This window comes from Staurois parvus, unplaced genomic scaffold (assembly GCF_062004578.1).
Source record: "Staurois parvus isolate SC_StPar_1 unplaced genomic scaffold, SC_StPar_1.0 ptg000362l, whole genome shotgun sequence".
NCBI lineage: Eukaryota > Metazoa > Chordata > Amphibia > Anura > Ranidae > Staurois > Staurois parvus.
The window spans coordinates 3652461-3679430 of NW_028318158.1; the positions used below are offsets into that span (position 1 = coordinate 3652461).

Consider the following 26970-nt stretch of genomic DNA (forward strand, 5'->3'; position numbering starts at 1 on the left):
GTGGGAGTAGTGCCCCATCACTGGTGTCAGTGGGAGGAATAGTGCCACATCATTGGTGTCAGTGGGAGGAATAGTGCCCCATCATTGGTGTCAGTGGGAGGAATAGTGCCCCATCATTGATGTCAGTGTGGTGGAGGGGAGAATAGTGCCCCATCATTGGGGTCGGGGGGGGGGGAAATAGTGTCCCATCGTTGGTGTCAGTGGGGGGAGGAATAGTGTCCCATCGTTGGTGTCAGTGGGGGGAGGAATAGTGTCCCATCGTTGGTGTCAGTGGGGGGAGGAATAGTGCCCCATCATTGGTGTCAGTGGGAGGAATAGTGCCCCATCGTTGATGTCAGTGTGGTGGAGGGGAGAATAGTGCCCCATCGTTGGGGTCAGGGGGGGGGGGAAATAGTGCCCCATCGTTGGTGTCAGTGGGGGGAGGAATAGTGCCCCATCGTTGGTGTCAGTGGGGGGAGGAATAGTGCCCCATCGTTGGTGTCAGTGGGGGGAGGAATAGTGCCCCATCGTTGGTGTCAGTGGGGGGAGGAATAGTGCCCCATCGTTGGTGTCAGTGGGGGGAGGAATAGTGCCCCATCGTTGGTGTCAGTGGGGGGAGGAATAGTGCCCCATCGTTGGTGTCAGTGGGGGGAGGAATAGTGCCCCATCGTTGGTGTCAGTGGGGGGAGGAATAGTGCCCCATCATTGGTATTAGTGACACAAATGATGGGGCACTATTCCTCCCACTGACACCAATGATACTTACTTTGCTGACCCCTGCTCCAGCCTGGGCTCGCTCTCTCACTTACCTGTCAGCTGTCTTCCTTCTCTGGCCGCTCTCCTCTTCACTCGCTCCGGCAGCTCCCTCGATCTTCTTTGATGTACGCGCGCTGCCGCTCGGCTCCTCCTCTCCAAGCTCCACCTCCTCGCCGGTGATTGGCCGCCTGTGTGCCTCTCCTGAGCTACAGTTCCGGTGGCCAATCAGCGGCGAGGAGGCGGAGCTGCTGAGCGATCCCGGAGGTGTGGCCAGGTGACAGGAGCAGCGTATCATCCCGCCCACACATCGCCTGAGACGGAGGAGCGGTGTCTCGGTTCCTAAGACCATCGGAAATATGTGTTTTCCGATGGTCTTAGGCGACCCCTGGGAAATGGTCGTTCGACCCCCAAAGGGGTCGCGACCCCCAGGTTGAGAACCGCTGCCTTAGATCCATTTACCGTATACATTATATTGCCAAACGTATTGGGTCAGCCCTCCAAATCATTGGATTCAGGTGTTCCAATCACCTCCATGGCCACAGGTGTATAAAATCAAGCCCCTAGGCATGCAGACTGCTTCTACAAACATTTGTGAAAGAATGGGTCGCTCTCAGGAGCTCAGTGAATTCAAGCATGGAACCGTGATAGGTTGTCACCTGTGCAATAAGTCGATCTGTTAAATTTCCTTACTACTAAATATTCCACAGTCAACTGTTAGTTGTATTATAACAAAGTGGAAGCAACTGGGAACAAGTCCATCCGTGACATTTCCTTGATGCTAAATATTCCGCGGTCAACTGTTAGTGGTATTATATCAAAGTGGAAGCAACTGGGAACAACAGCAACTCAGCCACAAAGTGGTAGGCCATGTAAAATGACAGAGCGGGGTCAGCGCATGCTAAAGCGCACAGTGCGCAGAAGTCTCCAACTGTCTGCAGAATCAATAGCTAAAGACCTCCAAACTTCATGTGACCTTCAGATTAGCACAACAGTGCGCAGAGAGCTTCATAGAATGGGTTTCCATGGCCGAGCAGCTGCATCCAAGCCTTACATCACCAAGTGCAATGCAAAGCGTCGGATGCCGTGGTGTAAAGAAGATCCCCACTGGACTATATATATATATATATATATATATATATATATATATATAAATAAATAATGCAGTGCAATAATTAAAATATGGTACAACTGGCTGTAAAAATAAATTTATAGAAATAAAAACAATCCTTTAAAGTATATATAGTTTCCATTTAATGAGTTTCTGGGGAAGATATGTAGATTCTTATGGTCTCTCATGCTTGGTAATAAGAGATGTCCTGTACTTTGGAATCCCATCTGCTGACAGCAGAACTAGATATGAGTAAAGTGATCTGAGAGAAGCAATAAAAGATAAACTATCATGTGTATAACAAAATAGGACCCTTTAACCCAGCCATAGTTTTGGTTCCAGTTTCTTCTTGAAAATGGGTCCTTGATAACTAACTGTAGCCTGGGATCCTACATGTAAATTCCAGGCTGCTTTATGTCATGTTTTCACAACATCCCTGAATTAGTGTGTATTGTAGAACTATTTCAGAAGATTCTCAACATCGGAGCTATTTAACATAAAGCTGTATATTGTGTGTGTCGGGGGGGGGGGGGGATTTTCAATCAACTGCAGCTTTTCAGTTCTCCCATAAGAGGAATCTACTCATTTTGATGCCCAATTATTCCTAACATGGTAGGGTCAAGGTTTGCGCAGATGATTTCATGGGTTTTTTTTTTTTTGTTTTCTACAATAAAGCAAAACCCCAGTTTAAAGAAATAGTTCAGCTAAAGTAAATATAAAAGATATAAAAGCTTTTGTGCAATGAATTGGATGGATGCTGCCCACAGTGTCATATGTATGGAATGTATAGGGTGGCCTTAGCTGCTGCTCCAGCCACATCCACTGACGCATTTCGCCCTGCCCACTGGGGGCTTGGTCTCGCCTCTGTGACTAAGCCCTCCCCCCCAGTGGGTGGGGCAAAACATCAGAGGGCGTGGCTGGAGCAGCAGTTGAGGCCACCCTATACATTCCACACGTCTGACACTCTGGGCTGGTGAATGGCGTCCATCCTTTTCATTGCACTGGACTCCCTTGATCTGTTCTAGGATGCTCCCCCTTTCCCATGCCAACGGGGTGATCCTCTTTACCTCCCCGCCTGGAACGGTGCCACAAGCTTCTCTCCATACAAAAGCTTTTGCTGCAATACTCACCTTCAATCTGGATCTGTTGTCCACATTAATCCTCCACTAGATCTAGCCAGTCTATTGAGTTGAGTAATTTCTTGTGAGTTTTGAGATCTATTGTGCAGCAAACTGATAGCATTTTGGGGCTGGAGGCTGGCAGATGACACTAATTATTACAGATTCACAGCTACAATAAAAAAATAAAAATAAAAAAAACTGTGGGTCTACTCTCTTTTTAGCCAGTGTTAATGGATAAGTTCACTTGTTGGACAAAAATAATAAATGCACATTCTTTTGCAGGTGCAAAAATTGTGCATTTATTATTTTTCTCCAAATGAGCCTGGAAAGCATTGCTCAGTAGATCACTGATGCTATGCAGGTCTCCTGCAGACCTGTCAGTATGACTGCACGCTGTACGGGACATACGGTCAAGCAGATATTCTGACAGGAAGGTGCAATGATCTACAATGGTGCTCAACAGCGCTGAAAACTACAAGCCCACAGCCACTAAGACTGCCGGGACTTGTAGGCACTCATTCACAGAACTCTGAGTGGCGCGGCCGTGTGGGTGGAGCTGTTTTCAATTCTGACAGTACGGGGAAACTTCTCCTCATACTATCTGTCAGAGGGAGGGGGGGGGGCGGCTGTAGCTATGGGAACATGTTACATGTTCAACCCTAAAAACAGGTGGAACATGTAACATGTTCCAAAGGTGAACTTATACTTTAAAGCTAGACTCAGGGATAAGCAAATGTCTAAATACAAGAGGCATGTGTACAGTAATCCAGTGAATAACTTTGCCTTTGTGCAGCGACGTCCTCTAATAAAGACCAGTCAATGCTGCTCTCTATCCTAGTAAAGGGTGACTGGTTTTGTATCCACCCCTTTCTGTAGCTTTCTACAGGCAGCCAATACTACAGGCTCCCTCCCACAACTCTGCTCAGGCTAGATATAACACAGTGATGCTAGCACTGCTACTTTTACAAGGTAATATCTGGGTTTGCAAAGACATTTCATGACCACAAAGGTAGATTATTATCTTTTGTGGCTATTGAGAAATATTTGTAATAGAAATCTATGGCACTTGGAGTTCAATTCTAACTCCTTTTTTTTGTGCATTCTACTTATTAAATCACAAGGATCAAGTTGGGAGCAGTGAAACATGTCAAGGAAGTTTGGTTTTGGGTGGAGTCCATGTGTGTAGCTTATTTATTTAATAAACACTGTAAGAACAGCTTACATTGGAGTGTGGCTCTATCGATTTCCACTTTAATCAATAAATCATTCTTCCACTAGTGATCATCAGAGCTTCATTTTCTGTTCTCCCAAACACCATCTAGGACAACGTTGTTCATTGTTGGCAAAGTTACAAAGGAACTGCCCCATGAAAACCTACACTATCACACTGCAAATATATGACAAACAAATATCATAAACCTGACCTGTGTCAAGAAACCTTTTATGAACTGCAAATATAAACTTCAATCACAACATCTAACAACACACAATGGTGAAACTAGAGCATGCATTGTTGTTTGAGCATATATCAGGGAAAATTAAAACACACACAAACAAAACATAGGCACTACATCTGGGCAACAGTTGATTTTGCATTTCTGCGTAGGGGGTGCACGCGCGCTGCCATTCCTGCCCGCGGCTGTCAGTCACCGGGTCCTGCCTGGTGATTGAAGAGGATCTCCGACAGGGAGGAGAACTGTATGTAACAATACAGTTCTCCCTGTCAGCTCGTGCACACTGCTTTGGATGGCTGTGCACAGCACAGCCATCCAAAGCAGTGTGATTGCACATAGTAAAACATCACACAGTTAACCCTTTGATCACCCCTCATGTTAACCCCTTCTTGCTCAGTGTCATTAGTAGTGTCAGTGTTTTTTTTTTTAAGCACTGATCACTGTATTGGTGTCACTGGGGATGTCATTGACATCAAGTCAGTTCCCCCCAGTGTCAGAATGCCCGCCGCAGTCCTGCTAAAAGTTGCTGATCGCCGCAATTACTAGTAAATATTTAAAAAATAAATACATATCAGTTCATATTGCACCATTTGTAAAAGCTATAACTTTCACGTAAACCAACTATTTTACACGTATTGGGATTTTTTTTTTCAGCAAAGACATGTTGGTCTTTTTATTTTTATAGCGCAAACAAAAAATGCACAGGCGATCAAATACCACCGAAAGAAAACAATTAATAAATAATTTGTGGGAAAAAAAGGATGTGAATTTCATTTGGGTGCAATCTTGAATGACCACGCAATTGTCAGTTAAAGTAAGGGAGCGCCATAACACAAAAAATGGCCTAGTCAGGAAGGGGGGCAAATCCTCTGGAGAGCAAGTGGTTAAAAACAAACAAACAAACAAACAAACCAATCAACCCCTGTCTATAGGCAGCTTTAGAATACACATGCCTTTTGTATTTAGAGAATATCTGCTTATCCTGAAGTTCAGCTTTAATTGTCACTTTACAAAACAGTTGATTTTATTTTTAGATGGCATTGTCTCTCCTGATTGCTCTGTGCCTTTACATTGATAGAATGGTAAATCCATAAAACATACAGGATCTTTAGAACACTATCTTCTGGCAGGGAGGGGATATCCTGTACAAAGTCAAACAAATAAACCCTTCTTAACAGAACAATGAACGGGAGGACCCCCTGCTAGGAGACACAACAAAACTACTTCCCTGGGAGGGCAGCCAAGTCAGCCACAAGGGAAAAGGCAATGGAAATAATAGGAGGCTGTAGTGTTACAAAATGTCCATGAGGTGGCGGGGGAGAGCACAGACATTCCTGTGCAGTGGGAAGCAAAGTCCAAGCTGTGCTGCAATTGTTGGGTATTTGGTTCCCCAGCTCAGTGCAGTCAGCTGGCAACACACACATTGTCAACATGGCCGGGCGATTCAAGCTCAGAGGCAAGAAAAAGAAGAAGTACAGAAAGCTCAAAGAAGACAAGGAGCAGATCCAGCTGCAGGAGGAGCAAGAGGTGAGCCAGAAGGAGGTGGGCAGCAGCCAGCAGGATCCCCCAGGGCAGGCACAGCAAAGCAAAGACAAGAAAAGCAAGAAAAAGAAGAATAAAGAAAGGAACAGCAAGAAAGTGCACCTGTCCCCCCTCCCAGACAAGTATGATCCCCTGGAGGAGACAGCAGAAGAAACAGAGAGTAAGGAGGACAAGAAGTACAAGAGGAAGCAGAAAGTCAAGAAGTATGCCAAGGTGAGCGGGGACCAGGGTGGAAGTGAAGGGTTCCAGGAACAGTCCTGGGGGTCTTGAGGCTTGTCCTCAGAAATGCATATCATTGTCTTAGAAAAAACGTCAGCTAGATTATACATCCCCAAATAAAATTATTTTACGTACAACAAATTATTAAGTGCGCCATAACTGGTTATATCAGCCTTTCTCAGACTTGGGGGAACCCCTGCTGAAACCAGTTAATTGGAGGTCAGTGGGAAAATCCCCCCTTGACAGTGGAGGGGCCAATTCCCCCCCCCCCCCCTCGTAGATAGCTAAAAAGATCATTGGTGTTGTGCTGCTGGCTCTGTTAAGTGGCCTTAGCCTGGAACTATGTAGGCACCATCAAATGAGAGGTCAATTAGCCACAGCTTAAGGAACAGCCAGCTATCTCTGGAGGAACCCAAGGGTTCCACAAAACCCTGGTTGAGGATGGCTGGATTCCTGCTATTCCTAGGTGGTACTTTGCCTCGTGAGTGTCAATCTTCTGGCTTAATAGCAGAATAAATCTCTTTTCCACCATGTACTTTATATTTCACTTCTTATTGACTGTTAGCTCAACCAACATCAGATTGAATGATATCAGTGTGCTGCAAATCAGATGACCTCCTGGATGTGTACCTTGTCCACTCCTCTGACAAACCTTAGGAATTTAAAACTAATGCTAAGCGTCTCCAAAGAACAAAGTGGCCATGCTCTGATAGCAGCAATTCCAGTAAAAACTTTTTTTGATCAAACCCAGCAGGTAGTTAGATCCATGCTTACAGACCGTCCTTATTGACGCGTTTCAGCCACAGTGGGCCCCTATGACTAAGCCCATTGTAGATGAAATGCATCGGAGAGGATGGTGTGTAAGCAGTGATGTCATTGTCTGCTAGATCTGATCAAAGAACAAAGTGGATGTGCTCTGACAACATCACTTCCAAGTAAAATGTTATTGGAGTCAGTTGTTTGGATTGTGGATGGGCTCCCAAGCCGGCACCTAAACTCCGAGTGGAGGAAGGAGTTTGATGGCTCTGAGCAGTGATAGCTATCTTTTTCTGAACTTACCTAGAAAATATTATTTTAGGCCGCTTTCGCATGAACATCCTGATCAGATTCGCCGGTCAGTTTGTCAGGTGGAACTGACCGAAAGCTCAGTATTGATCTATGGACAGATGGATGTAAACAAATGTGCATCCAATTACCTGCAAGTGGGTCTTAAAAAAATGGAAAAAGGTTTGGGTCCTTTTCAGTTTGTTTTCAGGGCTAAATGTGATGGATTGGAGGTAAAAGGATGTAAATGGATGCATGTCCACTTATATCTGCCTCCTCATAAACCTAACATGGGTCTGTTAAGCTTCGTTTTCCCCTCTTCCATATGATGGAGGAGAAAAATGAACAGACACAAATGGCATAAAAGTGACATCTGTTGCATTTTGCTTTTATTCAACAGTGGATCTGTTCGTGAACTGAATACACAGCGCTGCTACCGCCATTCCACCAACCCCTTGATTGCATACACTGGCTGTCTGGTTGACAGCTGTGAGCTCTTGTAAGACTGAATCTTCACCACTTCTTGCCCATGTGATGTACCATTATGGGAAGGGTGATATCATTTTTTTTCAGCCAGTGATTCCCTTCAAACTAAAAGTAATCCTAGCGGGCATACAGCCGCTGGATAACGTTTACAGGTGACGGAAGGGAGTCCCTTCCTACTGCCACCGCTACCTTTTTCTTGAGTGTCTGGGGAGTCTGGTAAGGATGCCACTGGTAGCATTGGCTTCCTGGGACACAGTGAGCGGGTCGATCTTGTTCCTCCCACTGTGTGACATTAGAAACTGGAAGCGATGAGGATTTAGTCATTTCCGGTTCGGTTCTGTGTTTTCTGGCCTGTTTCTTGCCAGTGAAGCAGCCTATCAGACCAATCTGTGTCTGAATTTACTGATTTGGCAGCTAGAGGAGAGTTACGGGTTCTAATAGAGCCCAGAACTCTCCAGTAAGAGGACCTATCACAGCTCATGCTATCACAAGGGATGTTGTTCATCCTTTGTGATAGCAATAAAGTTGATTAAAAATATTAAAGAGACAGTGTTAACTTAAAACCAAAAAAAGATAAAACATTTATAGATTTTTTTTAAAGTGCCCCAGCCCCCCCATGCTCATGCGCAAAGGCAAATGGACGCATTGGTCCCGTTCGCTTATCTAAACGGCAATTGCATGAACGTATTGATGTGAATATCAGAGCAAGGGCAATGATTCTAGCACCCCACCTCCTGTGTCGCTCTAAACCTGTGTAAATTAATTTATTCATTTATCATGTTTAAAGTGAACAGCGCACTTTTTTAATGTGTTGAAATAATTTATTATAGAATTCAGGAAGGTAGTAGCAGCAGTTCACTTTTTCATAATATACAATATTGGGCTAAACGCAAAGATTTTGTTCTTTTTCACATAGCTCTAAACCTGAACCTTGTAAAGTCTTTTAATGCACTGGCTATGAAGATTTTTGGTACTGTAGTTTGGTGCTGTTCCAAGGGCATACGAAATTTTAAAGAATGACGTGTGTACTCGCTGTAACATCATATTTTATATTTTACCAATCAATGTGGTATTATATTGTGTTTTTGAGCATTAAAATTCCTTAAACTATTTTTTCTAAAAAACGCTGCATACATTTTATGTGCCATAAAAATATGCAACACCCATCATTTCATTCTCTAGGGCCTCTGCTTAAAAAAATATATAATGTTTGGGGTTCTAAGTAGTTTTCTAGCAAAAAAAATGCTAATTTTTACATGTAGTAGAGGAGTGTCAGAACTGGCCCATACTGGAACTGGTTACTAGAGTGCCACACTTTGAATCCACAAATATTTCTTTAGAAGGAACAATGCATAAAATCCACACAAAAGGCCAGTGAGGTTTGTCTGCTAGGCCTTAATCATGTAGACTAAGGCTTAGCAGCTGAAACCCCTTGGCTTTTTGTGTGGATTTTATGCATTGTTCCTTCTAAATAAAGCATATTTGTTTTGTGGATTCTAACAAAGTGCTGGTATTCTATTAACCCGTTGGTGGCGAGCGTACGTATCCAAAGTAAAAAAAGGATGTGCTAAGAACGCGCGCCCTGCACACTCCAGGCACATTTATTGGCGCCTCACGGAAAGGTCCTGATTGCAACTTGCGGTCAGGAGCTTTCTGATCATGTGACTGCCAAGACAGCCAATCAGGTCAATCACAGGACCCTAAACCCTGCCCTGCGTCCTAGTGTCACAAACCCCTTAAAGGGCTGGGAGGCACCGGCACCAAGGGGTTAGGTATCTGTTCATGGAACCCCACTGATCATAAAGGATGTCATCCATGCGAAAGGACGGTTATTGGAAGAGTGGTTGGTGTTTGGAACAGACTTCAAAAAGAGGTATTTAGTCAGTCATAAGCAGGGGTGGACTGACAACTCATGGGGCCCCTGGGCAATTGGGGATCATGGGGCCCCTGTGTCCTTGCCCACACTCAAAATACACCCAAAAAACCCTATAAAAAAGGTACAAGGGGCATGTTATGGGGCCCCCTACTGACCCCGGGCCCTCGGGCAGTGCCTGAGTGCTCGAATGGTCAGTCCGCCCCTGGTCATAAGGAAGTGAATTTAACTCTTTGGCCCCAGCCACATGCGTATATGCGGCCTCTCGGTGGGTCTGCCTTAACGCCGAGAAGCCACATATATGCGTACCTAATGATAAACAAAACTATGCCAAGAGCATGCGCCACACAATGGCGGCTAACAGCTCCCGATCTCTACTTGCGATCGGGAGCTTTCTGGTCATGTGACCACTGTGACAGTCACTGCGGTCACATGATCAGAAACCCCTCCCCACCACCTGGCATCTGAAACACCTTAAAGGGATGGGAGGCACCAACACCAAGGGATTAAACATGCTTGGGACAAACATGGATCTATACTAAGACATAAAGGGGCAGACTGGATCTCTTAGTCTTTTTCTGACATCACTCTAATGTGTTTCTGTGTATCTAAGAGCATTTCCTGTCCTGGAGACCCAATAAGAAGTGACAGAAAGTCTTCCTAAAGTAAGAGGAAATTTGTCATTGGAAGATTTCCCCTCGTCTCATTTTTGTGAAAACTAACATTTTGGATTTCTCATCTCATAGAAAGCATGAATCTTCCCTGTGAGAACAGAGACAGTAACAAAAACTGTCAGGGGTGGGGGCAACTCTTCCCTATTGTATGAAAAAAACATTTTCTAAAGTGAACCTAAACAATATCCTTATTCTCCAAAAATAGGTCATACCCATCCACCACTTAATGACCCTATAATGTCTTTTTGATTAAAATGTTTATTTCTGTGTTTTTCTGCCTCCTTGTAATGTGCTCTATGAGCTCCTGAACCACTCTTTTTCCCCCTCACCTCTATTTGTATGGAATGAGCAGTGCACATTGGAGGCTATTTAGTAAAGCAACAGAGTGCAAAGTCTGGTGCAACTCTGTATAGAAACCAATCTTGGTTTTATTGTCAAAGCTTAATTGAACAAGTTGAAGTTAGAAGCTGATTGGTTACCGTGCACAGATGCATCTGATTCTGAGTGCACCAGTTTTAGCAAATCTCTCCCGTAAGTCTGTGGTCATGTGCACTGCTCTATTCACACTACTAATCCCATAGTCACTAGTCCATCTTGGGAGTAAGCAAGAGATGTTGGCTACATTCCTACATACACTATATTGGCAAAAGTATGGGGTCGCCTCCCTTTACATGTACATGGACTTTAATGGCATTCCAGTCTTAGTCCGTAGGGTTCAATATTGAGTTGGTCCACCCTTTGCAGCTATAACAGCTTCAACTCTTCTGGGAAGGCCGTCCACAAGGTTTAGGAGTGTATTGGAAGAAAACAAAAAAAGGGCGCACTCTCGCCGTGCATTACTGTGATAAAAAGGATTAATTAAAAATGACAAAAATATACTCACAAACCAAGGGTCATGTAAACAGACAAGGAACCAAATGTGACAGTCCCAAAAAATAGTGGTCCTGCGACAGGGTATGTTAACGCGTTTTCGGGAGTTGAACTCCCTTCCTCAGAGCTGAAAACCCTAGACATGTTGGAAGCCTATATATAGGGGAGCAAATGTAGTAAGAGACCAATTGATGTGAGAGGCCAAACAACTCCACCCCCTCCAAGTGACCACTCAGTTGATAGGTCACAGTGGAAATGACGCCATTTCCACTGTCCTCTATTCTTTTTATGTCTTCCCTGCCCACAACTTGGCGGCACAGTGAGCCCTTCCTCATTTCCTTCATATACATGTACAAATATTGATAATTAGACATTCTCATTACCGATAGCATCAAGCATTTCTTATGGCAGCCAGTATGGTTACAGAGGACTGGCGCCATGGTCACATCATTCCTTTCCTCCCCTCTAGGTGACCTATCAGTTAAGTGGTCACTTGGAGGGGGTGGAGTTTTTTGGCCTCTCACATAAATTGCTTAATTGGTCTCTTAATACATTTGCTCCCCTATATATACAGTGGGGATCGAAAGTTTGGGCACCCCAGCTAAAAATTTGTATTAATGTGCATAAAGAAAAACAGAAAACAAAAAAATGGCGTCTGCAAAAGTTTGGGCACCCTGCAGAGTTAATATCTTGTACTGCCCCCTTTGGCAAGTATCACAGCTTGTAAACGCTTTTTGTAACCAGCCAAGAGTCTTTCAATTCTTGTTTGAGGTATCTTTGCCCATTCTTCCTTACAAACGTCTTCCAGGTCTTTGAGATTTCTGGGCTGTCTGTCACGCACTGCTCTTTTAAGGTCTATCCATAGATTTTCAATTATGTTGAGGTCAGGAGATTGTGAAGGCCATGGCAAAACCTTCAGTTTACGCCTCTTGATGTAATCCCCCGTGGATTTCGAGGTGTGTTTAGGATCATTATCCATTTGTAGAAGCCATCCTCTCTTTAACTTCAGCTTTTTCACAGATGGCATCAAGTTACCATCCAAAATTTGCTGAAATTTTATTGAATCCATTTTTCCTTCTACTCGTGAGATGTTCCCTGTGCCACTGGCTGCAACACAACCCCAAAGCATGATTGATCCAACCCCATGCTTAACAGTTGGACAGAGGTTCTTTTCATTAAATTCTGTGCCCCTTCTTCTCCAAACGTACCTTTTGCTAATTCCGGCCAAAAAGTTCAATTTTAACCTCATCGGTCCACAGAACTTGTTTCCAAAATGCATCAGACTTGTCTATATGTTCATTTGCAAAGTTCAAACGATGATTTTTGTGGTGAGGACGTAGAAGAGGTTTTCTTCTGATGACTCTTCCATGAAGTCCATATTTGTACAAGTATCTTTTTGTAGTGGAATAGTGTACCACAACTCCAGTGTCTGCCAGATCTTTCTGGAGGGATCGTGCAGTCAAACGTGGGTTTTGAATTGTTTTTCTCACAATCCTGCGAGCTGTTAAGTCTGATATTTTTCTTGGTCTTCCAGATCTTGCTTTAACTTCCACTTCCTGATGACTGCCATTTCCTAATTACATTCCAAACAGAGAATATTGACATCTGAAAACGCTTTGCTATCTTCTTATAGCCTTCTCCAGCTTTGTGAGCGTCAACTATTTTCAGTTTCAGTTTTCTAGACAACTGCTTAGAAGAACCCATGGTGCTGATTGTTGGGGCAAGGTCAGATGAGTCTGGGCATTTAAAACCTTTGAGCTTGACATCACCTGGTCTTCCCAGACGATGATTGAGAACAATCCATGACACTGGCAGGTCTCAGCTTGGCAAAGGGGGCAGTGCATGCTATAAATTCTGCAGGGTGCCCAAACTTTTGCAGACGCCATTTTTTTGTTTTCTGTTATTTTGAAAGTGTAAATGATGGAAATAAAATCTAACTTTTGTTGACATATTATAAGAATGTATAATCTGTAAATTGATGCCTTTTGGAGATTTTTCCATCTTTCCTTGGCTTCTTTATGCACATTAATACAAATTTTTAGCTGGGGTGCCCAAACTTTCGATCCCCACTGTAGGCTTCCAACATGTCTAGGGTTTTCAGCTCTGAGGAAGGGAGTTCGACTCCCGAAAACGCGTTATCATAGCCTGTTGCAGGACCACTATTTTTTGGGACTGTCACATTTGGTTCCTTGTCTGTTTACATGACCCTTGCTTTGTAAGTATATTTTTGTTATTTTTAATCCTTTTTATCACGGTAATGCACGAAGAGAGTGCACCCTTTTTTATTTTCTTCCAGTAGTATCAAGATTCTCTGATCTTTAGAGGGCTGCACCTCAAGTGAGTGACAGAAACCATGTTCCTGTGATGCATGAAGACCTGAGCGCTGGTTTCACTTTTTCTTGAAGGTTTAGGAGTGTCTATGGGAATGTTTGACCATTCTTCCAGAAGCGCATTTGTAAGGTCAGGCACTGATGTCGGACAAGAAGGTCTGGCTTGCAGTCTCTGCTCTAATTAATCCCAAAGGTGTTCTATCAGGTTGAGATCAGGACTCTGTGCAGGCCAGTCAAGTTCCTCCACCCCAAACTGGCTCCTCCGTGTCTTTATGGACCTTGCTTTGTGCACTGGTGTGCAGTCATGCTGGAACAGGAAGGGGCCATCCCCAAACTCTTCCCACAAAGTTGGGAGCATGAAATTGTCCAAAATGTCTTGGTATGCTGGCGCCTGAAGAGTTCCCTTCACTGGAACTAAAGGGCCAAGCCCAACCCCTGAAAAACAACCCCACACGATAATCCCCCCCTAGTGGCAGTGTACTTTATACCACTGCATCGGCCATGGAAACCCATTCCATGAAGCTCTCTACGCACTGTTGTTGTGCTAAGGCAACACGAAGTTTGGAGGTCTTTAGCTAATGACTCTGCAGACAGTTGGTGACTTCTGTGCACTGTGCGCTTCAGTATGCGCTGACCCCACTCTGTCATTTTACGTGACCTACCACTTGGTGGCTGAGTTGCTGTTGTTCCCAGTTGCTTACACTTTGTTATAATACAACTATCAGTTGACTGTGGAATATTTAGTAGTAAGGAAATGTCACGGATGGACTTATTGCACAGGTGACCACCTATCACGGTACCACGCTTGAATTCACTGAGCTCCTGAGAGCGACCCATTCTTTCACAAATGTTTGTAGAAGCAGTCTGCATGCCTAGGGGCTTGATGTTATACACCTGTGGCCATGGAGGTGATTTGGACACCTGAATTCAATGATTTGGAGGGCTGACCCAATACTTTTGGCAATCTAGTGTACAATAATGCAGGCCATAGATGGGGAGAAAAACGGCAGATTTTCAGCCGATTAACGAACTATCGGTCGGTCTAAAAAACTTACCTGACCACCAATTATTACGAAAATCGGCCGATTAATGACTAACCTATAACGGGAAATGATGTCATTTTGTGGCCTTTGTGATCCTTTTTCGGAAAACGATCGTTCGTTTTTGACCATCAATGAGGATAAAGTCGGGCGTTTTTCGAAAATTTTCCAACATCACCGATAATCTGAAAGTCCAAAATACACGAAAAACGGCCGACAAAATCGTCCACTAACGATAAGATAATCGGCCGGTTTTATTTTCGGACGAAAAATCGGCCGTTTTTCTCCCCATCTATGGCCTGCATTAGACCAAGCAGAATGAACGTAGCCTACCTCTACCAGTAAATTGGAGCACAGCAGCAAAAAAAAGAAAAAGAGAAGGATTTTGGAAATTTTGAGGAGGCTGAGAGCAATAGAAGGTACTTTTTTGAGTTGAGAATACATATTAAAAATTCTCAGAACCTAGCATGCCATTAGTAATCATCCATCTCTTCTCTAGCTGTTGTTAGATCAGCCACTGCAGCAAGATTTGGGAAGGGAGGGGATTGTAGGTCAGATCTCATAACTGTTGGATTCTACCTGAATCATACTTGCAAATTTGCTATATGAAATCCTCAGCTATTTTTAGATGATTATTAATAAAGTGATAAGTTGGCAACACTGAGCACCATGTCATACCCATCTATCACACTCATTAAGCCACATAGGTTCATAGTCTAAAGTCAACAAGCTGGTGTCATTAAGATTACAAAATATTTGCTTTGCTGAGATTTGCTGATACATTTTATTATGTTAGGAAATTTCCGCATTGCACTACTCACAGGCCTGTTATAGGCTAATTGGGTTTAGGGATTTTCTCTTTATAGTTAAACTCCAGAACAAAAATGTAATATATTGCAGCTTACTGTATTAGTTTTTTTTGTCAGGCTTTTTCTTTTTCTTTTCAGCTGTTTGCCCTGCCACTAACAAACCTCTTCTGGAGGACAAGGCTCACTCTCTGCATACTATGGAGAAACAATGTTGTCACCCTAGGCTACTCTCCAGATTTGGACTACAAATATCTCCTCTTCTCCTCACATCCTTTACATAGAGGGAGGTGTTCTGTAGTTGGAGAATCAGTGAGAGCTGATAACATAGTTTTGAGAATTTTGTTCAGTACTCAGGAAATGACAAAAATACTGGAGTTTCTGGCAGGATCAACAGGTATTTTCTGTTGTCTCAACATCTAAGGACTAGATATATATTACATTTTTCTTATGTGTTTTGATACACCCAACTCCAGCTTAAAGTGTTTGTAAACCCTTACATATACTTAATGAAGTGACTGGCTTCAGGTGATACACAGAGATGAAACAAATCCTCCTACATAAGTTGTACCTATCTGTCTGCAGTTTACTCTTTTCTACAGCTGTTCAAAGCACTGAATTTGTAAAGCTTGTCTGAGCATTCAGAAAAAAGGGGGTGGAGAGCTGATATTACACTCTGCATAGCTTAGTGAGGAGAGCTGATTGAAAAGAAGAGGATTCACCCCCTTCACACAGCACACAGGAACATAGCTGAGGCTGTAAATCTGCTGGAGGTCCCTCCCCTGTCACATCACCATTTTTCTTTTGGTGTCAGAAAAGCTTGTCAGAAGCAACTCATGCTGTTAGCACAGGAACGAAGCAGCTGACAGAAATGGCACTTAGTGCTCTTAATTGAGACAAGCACACACTATAAAGGGATATGCTTTGTTTATATTTCATGTTTGAGGTTTACAACCACTTTATTATATATTTTTAATATGATTTGCCCTCTAGTTCCCGCTCCCATACCCACCTCGTCCCCCCACAGACTCACTACTCCGAGATCTAGCGGTGGTTCCCAGGTTTAATGACCCCTATGGTCATGCAACCCACTTCCTACGAGCCCAGGGCGTCAAGGAACTGCTCCCTGAGGGCGCATCATCAAGCCTACCAGGACAACCAGGAGAATAATGCAAAGAACAGCATCCATGTCACTTCATGAACCCATGCGTTGCAGTATTCTGGACCTCCCACCACTGGAGGAAAAAGAAAAGGACCCGTGATGTCACATGACCATACTAACGATTGCAGGATTGTGGTGGGGAGGGCAAGTGAAGATTTCCAATAGTTGGGGTTCAGTTTTATTTATATATATATAAATAAAACTGAACCCCAACTCTTGGAAATCTTCACTTGCCCTCCCCACCACAATCCTGCAATCGTTGGTATGGTCATGTGACATCACGGGTCCTTTTATTTTTCCTCCAGTGGTGGGAGGTCCAGAATACTGCAACGCATGGGTTCATGAAGTGACATGGATGCTGTTCTTTGCATTATTCTATATATATATTACACACACAATCTGCAAAGTGGGCACTAATATATACCTATATATATATATATTACAGTCTGGCTTTCACTCACTACACTCCACTGAAACTGCCCTACTAAAACTCACTAATGATCTACTAACAGCTAAAACCAATGGCCACTACTCCGTACTCTTACTACTTGACCTCTCTGCGGCTTTTGATACGGTTGACCATCCCCTCCTCCTCAAAAAACTCCACTTTCTTGGCCTCAGAGACTCTGCTCTCTCCTGGTTCTCCTCCTACCTATCGCAGCGCTCCTTCAGTGTTACCTATAACGCTGCCTCCTCCCCTTCACTCCCTCTTTCTGTAGGGGTCCCTCAAGGTTCTGTCCTTGGACCCCTTATCTTCTCCATCTACACCTCCTCCCTTGGTCACTTGATAAACTCCCATGGCTTTAAGTACCATCTCTATGCTGATAACACACAAATCTATCTTTCTACCCCTCACCTCACCCCTTCAGTCTCCTCTCACATTACTAACCTACTAAGTGACATATCGGCATGGATGTCACTCCACTTTCTCAAACTCAATCTTTCCAAAACTGAGCTCTTAGTATTCTCCCCAGCCCGCGCCCCCTCCCCTGACTTCTCCATCAAGATCAATAACACAATCATCAGTCCCTCCCCTCATGCCAGGGTACTAGATGTAATCCTAGACTCCCATCTGGCCTTTCAGCCCCAAATCCAATCGCTGTCCAAATCTTGTAGACTTCACTTCCGCAACATCTCCAAGATACGCCCGTTCCTCACCTCAGAAACCACTAAGCAACTTATTCACTCCCTTGTTATCTCTCGCCTTGACTATTGTAACTCCCTCCTCATTGGCCTACCTCATTGCAGGCTAGCCCCTCTTCAGTCTATCATGAATGCTGCTGCCAGACTCATCCACCTTACTAACAGTTCTGTATCTGCCACCCATCTCTACCAATCCCTCCATTGGCTTCCCATTGCCCAACGGATAAAATTCAAAACATTAACAATAACATATAAAGCCATTTATAACTCTGCCTCAAATTACATCACCAATCTTGTCTCCAAATATCACCCAAACTGTACTCTCCACTCCTCGCACGACCTCCTGCCATCTAGCTCCCTTGTCTCCTCCTCCCATGCTCGTCTCCAGAACTTCTCCAGAGCTTCCCTCATCCTCTGGAACTCCATACCCCAATCAATCAGACTATCGCCTACTCTGCTCACTTTTAGGCCATCTCTGAAAACCTATCTCTTCAGGGAAGCTGATCCTGCCCTCAGCTAATAATGGAATCTTCTACTCTTCCAACCAGTCCATCCCCCACAGTTACTAACTTTTGTACTGCTAGCCCCTCCCACCTAGATTGTAAGCTCCAAGGAGCAGGGCCCTCAAATCCCTGTTGTATTGAACTGTATTGTTGCTGTATTGTCTCCTGAAATATTGTAAAGCGCTGAGCAAACTGTTGACGCTATATAAATCCTGTATAATAATATATATATATATACACAAACACACACACTTCCTACTTGTTCCAGGTCAATCACTGAGAAACCGTTACAGCCAGAGGCTAATCATCACCACAGCCAAGCTCGTAGTACATTCAGATGGAAGGATTAACAATAGCAGCCCCATATATCTCTGCATGGTTTCTATTGCAGTGTGTAATGAAGAATGTCACACAACAAGCCTGACCACATCATGTACTGTGTTGACCTGAGTTGGTAATCATAATTCTAGATGCTTGGGGTTAAATCAACAATATTAAGCCTGTATGAGTAGGATCTCCTGATCCACAGGAAAAATGCACTTTAGGCATGCCCTTGTACTGTGCCCTGGAATGACATTGTATGTTATGGCACTCCTGAAGTGCGGGAATGTGTACAGGTAACACTCCTGACAGTCAGCTGATTCCCACTTTCTGCATCAGCAATTGTTTGCTAGGCGCCCCGTTCCCACCATAAAGCTGCGTTGAGATGGGTTGCAGTGCGTTATGTAAAAAAAATGTAGCATGTCTGCATTCTTACGCAATACAACCCCTTCCCCCAATTACATGCCACCGCACCGCATGTCACAAGGCGCTGCAACATGAATTGTCATATTGTGACACTTGCATAAAGCTTTAACCTCCCTGGCGGTATGATTATTTCAGATTTTTGGTGCTGAAAGCGGTACCATTATTTTGCATGGAAATATGTAGTTTTTTTTATTGTAGGCCTATCATTTTTAGGAATAACTCACTGAAATCTGTCCGAACAAGAGTCTAGTAAACATTCCGGATATGATAAAACTTGAAAAACGAAATCATAAATTATAATTTAATAAATAATCATAAAAAATAATATAATAATAAATTTAATTCAATAATATAATCAATAGCGCCAAGTTCGCACATCACTGAGCAAAGTCGCAGAATCGTTTTCAGTGTCTGATGACGAATTTCCCCACAAATCATTATCACTCAATTCTGCAAGTGGTTCTGATTTACTATCGCTGCTCTCTAGCCGGTCTAAAACCGCTTTTGACCTAAAGGGACGCTTTTTGGATGCCATGGAATTTTCCCAGTTTCCAGGCAGAAAGAACGGTAAAAATGCAGACAGGGGACAGGACAAAGCAGTAGGGACAAAATGTATGTGAAATGCTTTGCAACAGCAATGTTTTGCTATGTAATAATCGTTTTAAAAAAAAATGACATTTTTTAAAAATGTCAAATTTGCCGCCGGTTACGGCCGCCGTACGTCCCGACGTCACAGGGACAGGAACACAGAAGCCGGATGCCGGCATCGGCCGGAGGAGATGGCCGGGGACGCTGCAGGGTACACATCGTGGGAGCGAAGGACAAGGTAAGTGCTGCAGGGACTCCCTGAGCAACGCCGCATGGTAAGCCCGAGTGTAGCTTGGGGTTACCGCTTGTGGAAACTTTACCCCGAGCTACACTCGGGAATACCGCCAGGGAGGTTAAAATAAGAGGGAAAGAAGTAAACGGCACAATACGTTGTAACAAATACATGGCACTGCCCCTCGCTACACAATACAAAACGTTCCCAAATGACCTCATTTTCAAAAACTGGTGTGCATAAATGAGAAATGAAAATATTAAGACATAACTGTGTGCAAGTTACGGGAGAGTACCAGCAGAAGATTATTATTATTATTATACAGGATTTATATATCTCCAACAGTTTGCTCAGCGCTTTACAGTATAATGGGAGACAATACAGCAACAATACAGTTCAATACAAGAGGGATAGGAGGGCCTGATCCTGGAAGCTTACAACCTAGGAGATATTAACAAAACTATAATAGTTTAGGGTTTTCTGTTTTACACAGAAATATGTAAAAGAAGTATTAAACCCAAAAGCAAACATTTATTATATTGCAGCTTATCAATTCTTAGATATGCTTGCTGTATTCGTTTTCTCAGGCTTTCATATCTGGTGATCCAGCCAGTAAGTCTGTTGTTTTTCAAAACCTCTCTTCCAGATGTATCAGTTTCAGAAATGAGACAAACCATTTAACAGTGGCAGGGGTGCTAACAATGATCACTTTTATTTATTTATGTAAAACCTTTATCCCAAGAGGAAAAGAAGGGTTTGCAGTAACTGCTAGGTTTTAGCTGGAGTTTGGCTTCAATTTGTTAGTGTATTTAAATCTGCTAGTTCATCTAACATTGACTGACAGTGCTGCTGTCCAAAGGTGCCCCCTGTGCTCCTTCATCCAGAGTGGGGGAACTCTAATACAGGAGGTGTGTTACCAGCCAGATCACCAGGTGAAAACAGAGGGGAAAAAAAGAAAACTGATGCAGCCACCACATCTACTGATTGGTAAGATGCAGTATATTACAACACTGCTTAAAAAGTGTATATCAAGCCAAACACTTTTTTGTTTTGGATAGAGTGGGGAAGAATTAAAACTCTTGTCAGGTTTTTACTTCCATTCGGGGCCAGATTTACCCTTCACTTCACTTGTCCTGATGACTACCAGATAGGAAAAATCTGAAACAGCCACATAGAAAGAAATATTCTACTGAAAATAATGAAAAAAAAAAAACCCGTTATTTTTCCTGCTGGTTGTTGTTGGAGAGTTCTCTTCACTTCCCGTCTGGTAAAAAATTGTCAGCAGGAGAGGAAATGTGGGGAAATCTCTAATGAAGCTCGGGGGAAGGGACATTCTATCCAAAATTCAAGAAAAACGTTTTTTTGCTGGACAATTCACTAAGGAGTCTGTGTAGAAAGTTCACTGAGCGAATGTGATACCTCTACACAGTTCTAAGGAAGTTTGCCATATTCTGTTATATATCTTGTTTGATCATGAGCGCCTTCTAGTGGCCATAATACAGTATTTGTTTTTAAATACCTCAGTCAGGAAAAGAAGGAATTTTAGCCACTAGATGGCACTAACAATCTAAGGAGATATATAGAGAGCTTTTTAACTCCAAATATCAGTGAATTTTTTTATACATACACCCCAAGGACACCCCATTGAAGTAGAATTTCTACCCTATTCTATCAGTTATCTATTCTGAGAGAGGGTGGCCGGGGGGTGTCACTGTGGACAATACTGTCATCAAACTTGGCTGAAAAAGGATCAGATTTGACAACTCATTCATGTCTTTTGCTTCATGCTTTGTCTGCTGACAATGACTTAAAGTGGAATTCCACTCAAAAGTGGAAGTTCCACTTATTTGCTTCCTCCCCCCCTCCACTGCCATATTTGGTACCTTTTGGGGGGGAGGGGGAGCGGATACCAGTTTTGACAGATACCCGCTCCCACTTCCAGCTCAGTTTGCTGCGGCGAAGTCCAGTTCAGTCCCCTACTTCCTCCTGCAGTCTCCTGGGAACTTTCACAGGTTCCAGAAGACTGCTGGACCAATTAGGAGGCGCAGCTTGACTCACACATGCACTGTGGGCACCAGGCTGTGAAGCTGCAAGCTGTCACAGCCTGGTGCCCACTGTTGAGATGCCGGCGCCATGGAGGAGAGAAGGTGAGAAGGGACGGCGCGGGTGAGAACATGGCTGGACTCCGGGACAGGTGAGTGTGTGTTTATTAAAAGTCAGCAGCTACAGTTTTTGCATATATGCAGAGGGTGCAGCGCTGGGGGATCATAAATAATGCTGTTTAGCACGACCTACTTTAATGGTAATTGCGCGGTCATGCAATACTGTACGCAAATTAGATTTTTATAATTTTATCCACACAATAGAGCTTTCTTTTGGTGATATTTGATCACCACTGGGTTTTTTATTTTTTGTGATACAAAATGAAATGAATGATATAAAAATTTAAAAAAAATGGTATTTTCTGCTGTTATAAAACATATCCAGTAAAATCTATTTTCATCATAAATTTAGGCCAAAACATATTCTGCTACACACCTTTGGTATAAAAAAAAAAATCCCAATACATGTATATTAATCGCTTTGTGTGAAAGGTACAGCAACTACAAATTATGGTACATATACAGTATTTGGTCCTGAAATACTGATGTGCTATCTCTTCTCTTGAGGCCCTAAAATGCCAGGACAGTATAAATACCCCCCCCCCCCCCCATGACCCCTTTTTGCAAAGTAGGCAGTCCAAGGTATTTAGTAAGAGGTATGGCAAGTTTTTTGAAGTTATAATTTTTTGTCACAATTTATTTGAAAATGAACAAATTGAATACATTTTTTGTGGTGGTGATCAGAGGCACTGACTGGTGGCAGTTTTTAAAATAAATACATCATTTTTATTTCAAAATTGAGCTTAAAATTAAACTTTTTTTTCATGTTCAACATTTTTTACTATTTTTGTTTTTTACAAACTTTCATCAGAGTAGTTCAGTGTCACCATAGTAACACTGTACTATGAGGGGGTGATCAGGGATTTATTTATTTTTTTTACCAATTTGTTTGCTGTTACAGTGAAGATCAGTTTAACCATTATCATTCATGACAGCTGTGATCACTAGTGGTTCAATCACATGGTACAGGGTGCTGTGATTGGCCCAGGTACCATGTGATATCTGTGGGCCAATCTCAGCATAATCAACAATGAATTCATAACAGCTTTGTTGACATTGTACACAATACTCTAACTATAATCCCCTTCAGAAAAGTAAAGCTTTCACCCTTGAAAGTATAAATCACACAAAACACCTTTTCTTTTCACACCCAGTATGCAATAAATATCCAAAAGTAAGTCCAAAAAAAGGTCCACAACACAAATAGTCCAAAAATTCAGTTTTCCATCTTCCAAATCGTGCAAATATCCCAAATACCTCAAAATAAGGAAAACTACATACAGTGTATTACCCTTAGTTGTAAAGAATACATACAAGTTTACTAATTAGGGTCCCTTAGGAAGAAGTCGGAAGTGACGAAACGCGTTAGATCGTGACGTCGGACGCAATACCGGAAGGAGCTGCGCGGCCATCTTTTGTTCTGATTTTGGCTGTGTTTGTACTGGAAGATGGACAGTTCCTTTTTCTAATGTAAGATGCTAATAAAATGTATGTATTACCTTTATATACTACACTGAGTTATCCTTTCTACCTTATGAGGAACGGAAGAGATTGAAAGCGGATACATCTACAGGGAGGAAGGGAATATCACCTTGGAGTGTTTATATTGCTGGTAACAACTGAGAGAGGGTAATTGTATGTTATCCTACTAAAGTGTGGAACCACCGGTTTGAACACAATTTCACAGAGTGTGTTTTTTGATGTGATTTGTTTTATCACAAGTGGAAAAGTCACAGATTGATTATGATTAATTTTATAATGAAGTTTTGGTTATTTCACTGAGTGCGGTGTAATTTTTGATCACTTTTTATAGGAGTGCATTTGATATATATATATATTTTATATTATATATATATATATATATATATATATATATATATATATTTTTGTATTTAATTTTTATTAGTAAATTTGTATGTATTCTTTACAACTAAGGGTAATGCACTATATGTAGTTTTCCTTATTTTGAGGTATTCTGGATATTTGCACGATTTGGAAGATGGAAAACTGAATTTTTGGACTATTTGTGTTGTGGACCTTTTTTTGGACTTACTTTGGATATTTATCGCATACTGGGTGTGAAAAGAAAAGGTGTTTTGTGTTTTTGTTGATATTGTGATCATGTGATTGTATAGCACCCCAGTGAGCACACAGTCCCCCTTAAGCCCAAACAGGCAAAATGATGTACATGTATGGGATTTTGCCTTCAGGTGCTGACCTGCCACAGTATATATACTGTGACTGGTCGGCAAATGGTTAGAGTGTGTACTCAATTTAGAGCACTTAGTCCCATTTCTGTCTGCTGTTTTGTTTCTGTGTTATCAGCATGAATCACATCTGACAATTTTTCTTGACACCAAGAAAAAAATGTTGACGGGGAGGGACCTCCAGCAGATTGACAGCCTCAGCTTTGTTCCTGTGTGCTGTGTGAAGGGGGGGGTGTCTCTTCCCTCCAATCAGCTCTCAGGGCTCTCCTCACTGAACTCTGCAGTGTGTGTTTCCAGCTGTCATCCCCCTTTTTTCTGAGTGATCAGACAAGGTTTATAAATTCAGCATTTTGAATGGATGTAGAGAAGAGAAGACTGCAGATAAACAGGTACAAATTATGTAGGAGGATTTGTTTAATCTCTTATCACCTGAGGCTAGTCACTTCACTGGGTATATGTAAGGGTTTACAACCACTTCTGTAAATATGTTCTGTGTAAGGCCTTTTGAGAGAGCTGAGGATCATCTCCTTATTACCACTTAGAGTATAGCACAGTCAGGATAGAAAAGTTCACTGCAGACAGCCATTTTGTTAAAGCCCAAAAAAGTAGGGAAGCATTGGAACATTGGTTAAGTTTTTATTTCTGTCTGTGCCCCCACTGAAAAGATTTCCCATCATTTCCCGTCCACCTTACTCCTTGTCACCAGAACAGTAAGTGAAGGAAAATTTCCAAATGGGAACACAGGCAGCAAAAAGTAAACCTGACAGAATCTCTAACCTTTCCATATTCTATCCCAACAAAAAAATAAATTTTGGCTGAAGTTGGCCTTTAAGTGAACAATTTTTTGTGGCAAGTGAGACATTTTATGTCCATGCTACTGTCACAGGGTGGCATTAGGGGACAATATCTCCCCAGATACATCTCAGTGCCCCACTGTCCAGAGTGACACTAATCTACAGGGTGTTACTTGCTGTGGTTTTGGAATAGAGAAATAAACGATGATACTGGGTAATATGTGGACTAGACAGAACAGCTTCCATGTCTGATTCAGAACAGGGATGTGTATTAACATGTGAGTTGTCTCTGACAGTCTTCTGTAACATATGTACAGTCTCTGACAGTAATGCTACATGTAAATAGGCTGTGACAGTCTTTTGAAAAATATGAGCAGTCTCTGACACTCCCTTGTAACATATGAGCAGCAACAGTGGTTTACAAGTAGGGATGGCTGCCCTGCTAATGAAATGTTTATAATCAGAATACATTTTCTTAAAATGGTCCTTACATTCTGTGCTATGACTAGCTTGTTGTAAAAACAAAAAAATATTTATTTAACCACATCCACCAACAGTAGGCCACATCCACCTTCCACCATGGTGTGATGGTGGGCCCGGGTACCCCAGTGTGATACTGCCAGTGCTTGCAAGACAAGGTGAATGTGGATCTATCAAGACAGGAAAACTTCAGGTACAGCATGTGACCAAAACCCTGCCAACCCCCAGCCCCCAACATTATCAGCCATGCCTTTAACTGCCACTCCTTTCATCCTGCTATCTAAACCAATTTTGAGTTCCACAATATATAGCCACTGGGTTGTAAACCTAAAAAGGTAAAGAGGGCCCCAACTGTGGACTGTGACATCGCCAAGGACCTGCACATTATATACAGAGTATATGTAATGCTCCACAAGATGTTCAGAGACTAGAGAAAACAGTGAGAAACTACTGACATGATAAAGGTTGGAGACTGGGTACATGTTTCAGGAGACAGGCATAGACTGCAATTCCAATGCAGTATTCCCAATGCACACATTCCTGAAGAAACAGCTGTGTAAGTGGATACTGCAGCGACCACCGGCTGGGACCAAAGATAGTCAGAGTGAAAGGACGTAATCAGCACACTATGGATCTCCAGAATGGAAGCAATGTCTTGTGAACTCCTTCATTATGTATGTGACCGCTGGATAAAGCTTTGGATGCATTCTGGAGATCCATGGTGTGCTGGTGACGTCTTGCTCACTCAAAGACTAGGGATGCATTACATGATGCTTCTAGAGGTCACTGCCAGTACAGACCCTTTGCAAAGCCAACACCAAGTGGTGAATATTGAGGTCCAAGGGCGAAATTGAATTGCAAGCACAAATGGGTGTATGTGACCGTAGGTTGGGCACCAGGGCTATATAAACATTTATATTTATATTTATATATATATATATATATATATATATATATATATATATATATACATACACACACAGTTAGGTCCATATATATTTGGACACAGGCACAATTTTAGTTTTTTTCAGGTATTTACCAAAACATATTCAAGCTATAGTTATAGTTATATAATGAATATGGACTGAAAGTGGTGAAAGTGTTTAATTTGAGGGTATGTACATCCAAATTGGAGGAAGGGTTTAGGAATTACAGCTCTTAAGAGTTGCCATCCCCCTTTTTCTGGCAATGACTGCCTAAAGTCTGGAACCCATGGACATTACCAAAGACTGGGTTTACTCCTTTTTGATGCTTTGTCAGGCTCTAACTGCAGCTGTCTTCAGTTGTTCTTTGTTTGTGGGTCTTTTTGCCTTTAGTTTTGCCTTCAGCAAGTGAAATGCATGCTCAATTGGGTTGAGATCAGGTGATTGACTCAGCCATTGCAGAATATGCCACTTCTTTTCCTTCAAAAGATCCTGGGTTGTTTTTGCAGAGTGTTTTGGATCATTGTCCATCTGTACTGTGAAGCTCCGTCCAATCAACTTTACTGCATTTGGCTGAATCTGGGCTGACAGTATATCTCTAAACATTGCAGAATTCATCCGGCTGCTTCTGTCTTCTGTCTCATCATCAATAAACCATCACACTGCCTCCACCATGTTTTACAGATGACGTTGTGTGCTTTGGATCATGAGCTGTTCCAAGCCTCCT

The 26970-nt window shown here is 42.6% G+C and overlaps 1 protein-coding gene across 1 annotated transcript in view; it reads left to right on the top strand.

The window, feature by feature from the left end:
- Positions 1–5792: 5792 nt before the first annotated feature.
- The window catches only part of CUNH1orf115 (chromosome unknown C1orf115 homolog), a 31979-nt gene continuing 10801 nt past the window's right edge, over positions 5793–26970 (top strand). The window contains exon 1 of the mRNA XM_089685035.1: positions 5793–6173. Within this exon, the coding sequence (XP_089541161.1) occupies positions 5850–6173 (324 nt within the window). The 5' untranslated portion in view covers positions 5793–5849. The remainder of the gene's footprint in view (positions 6174–26970) is intronic.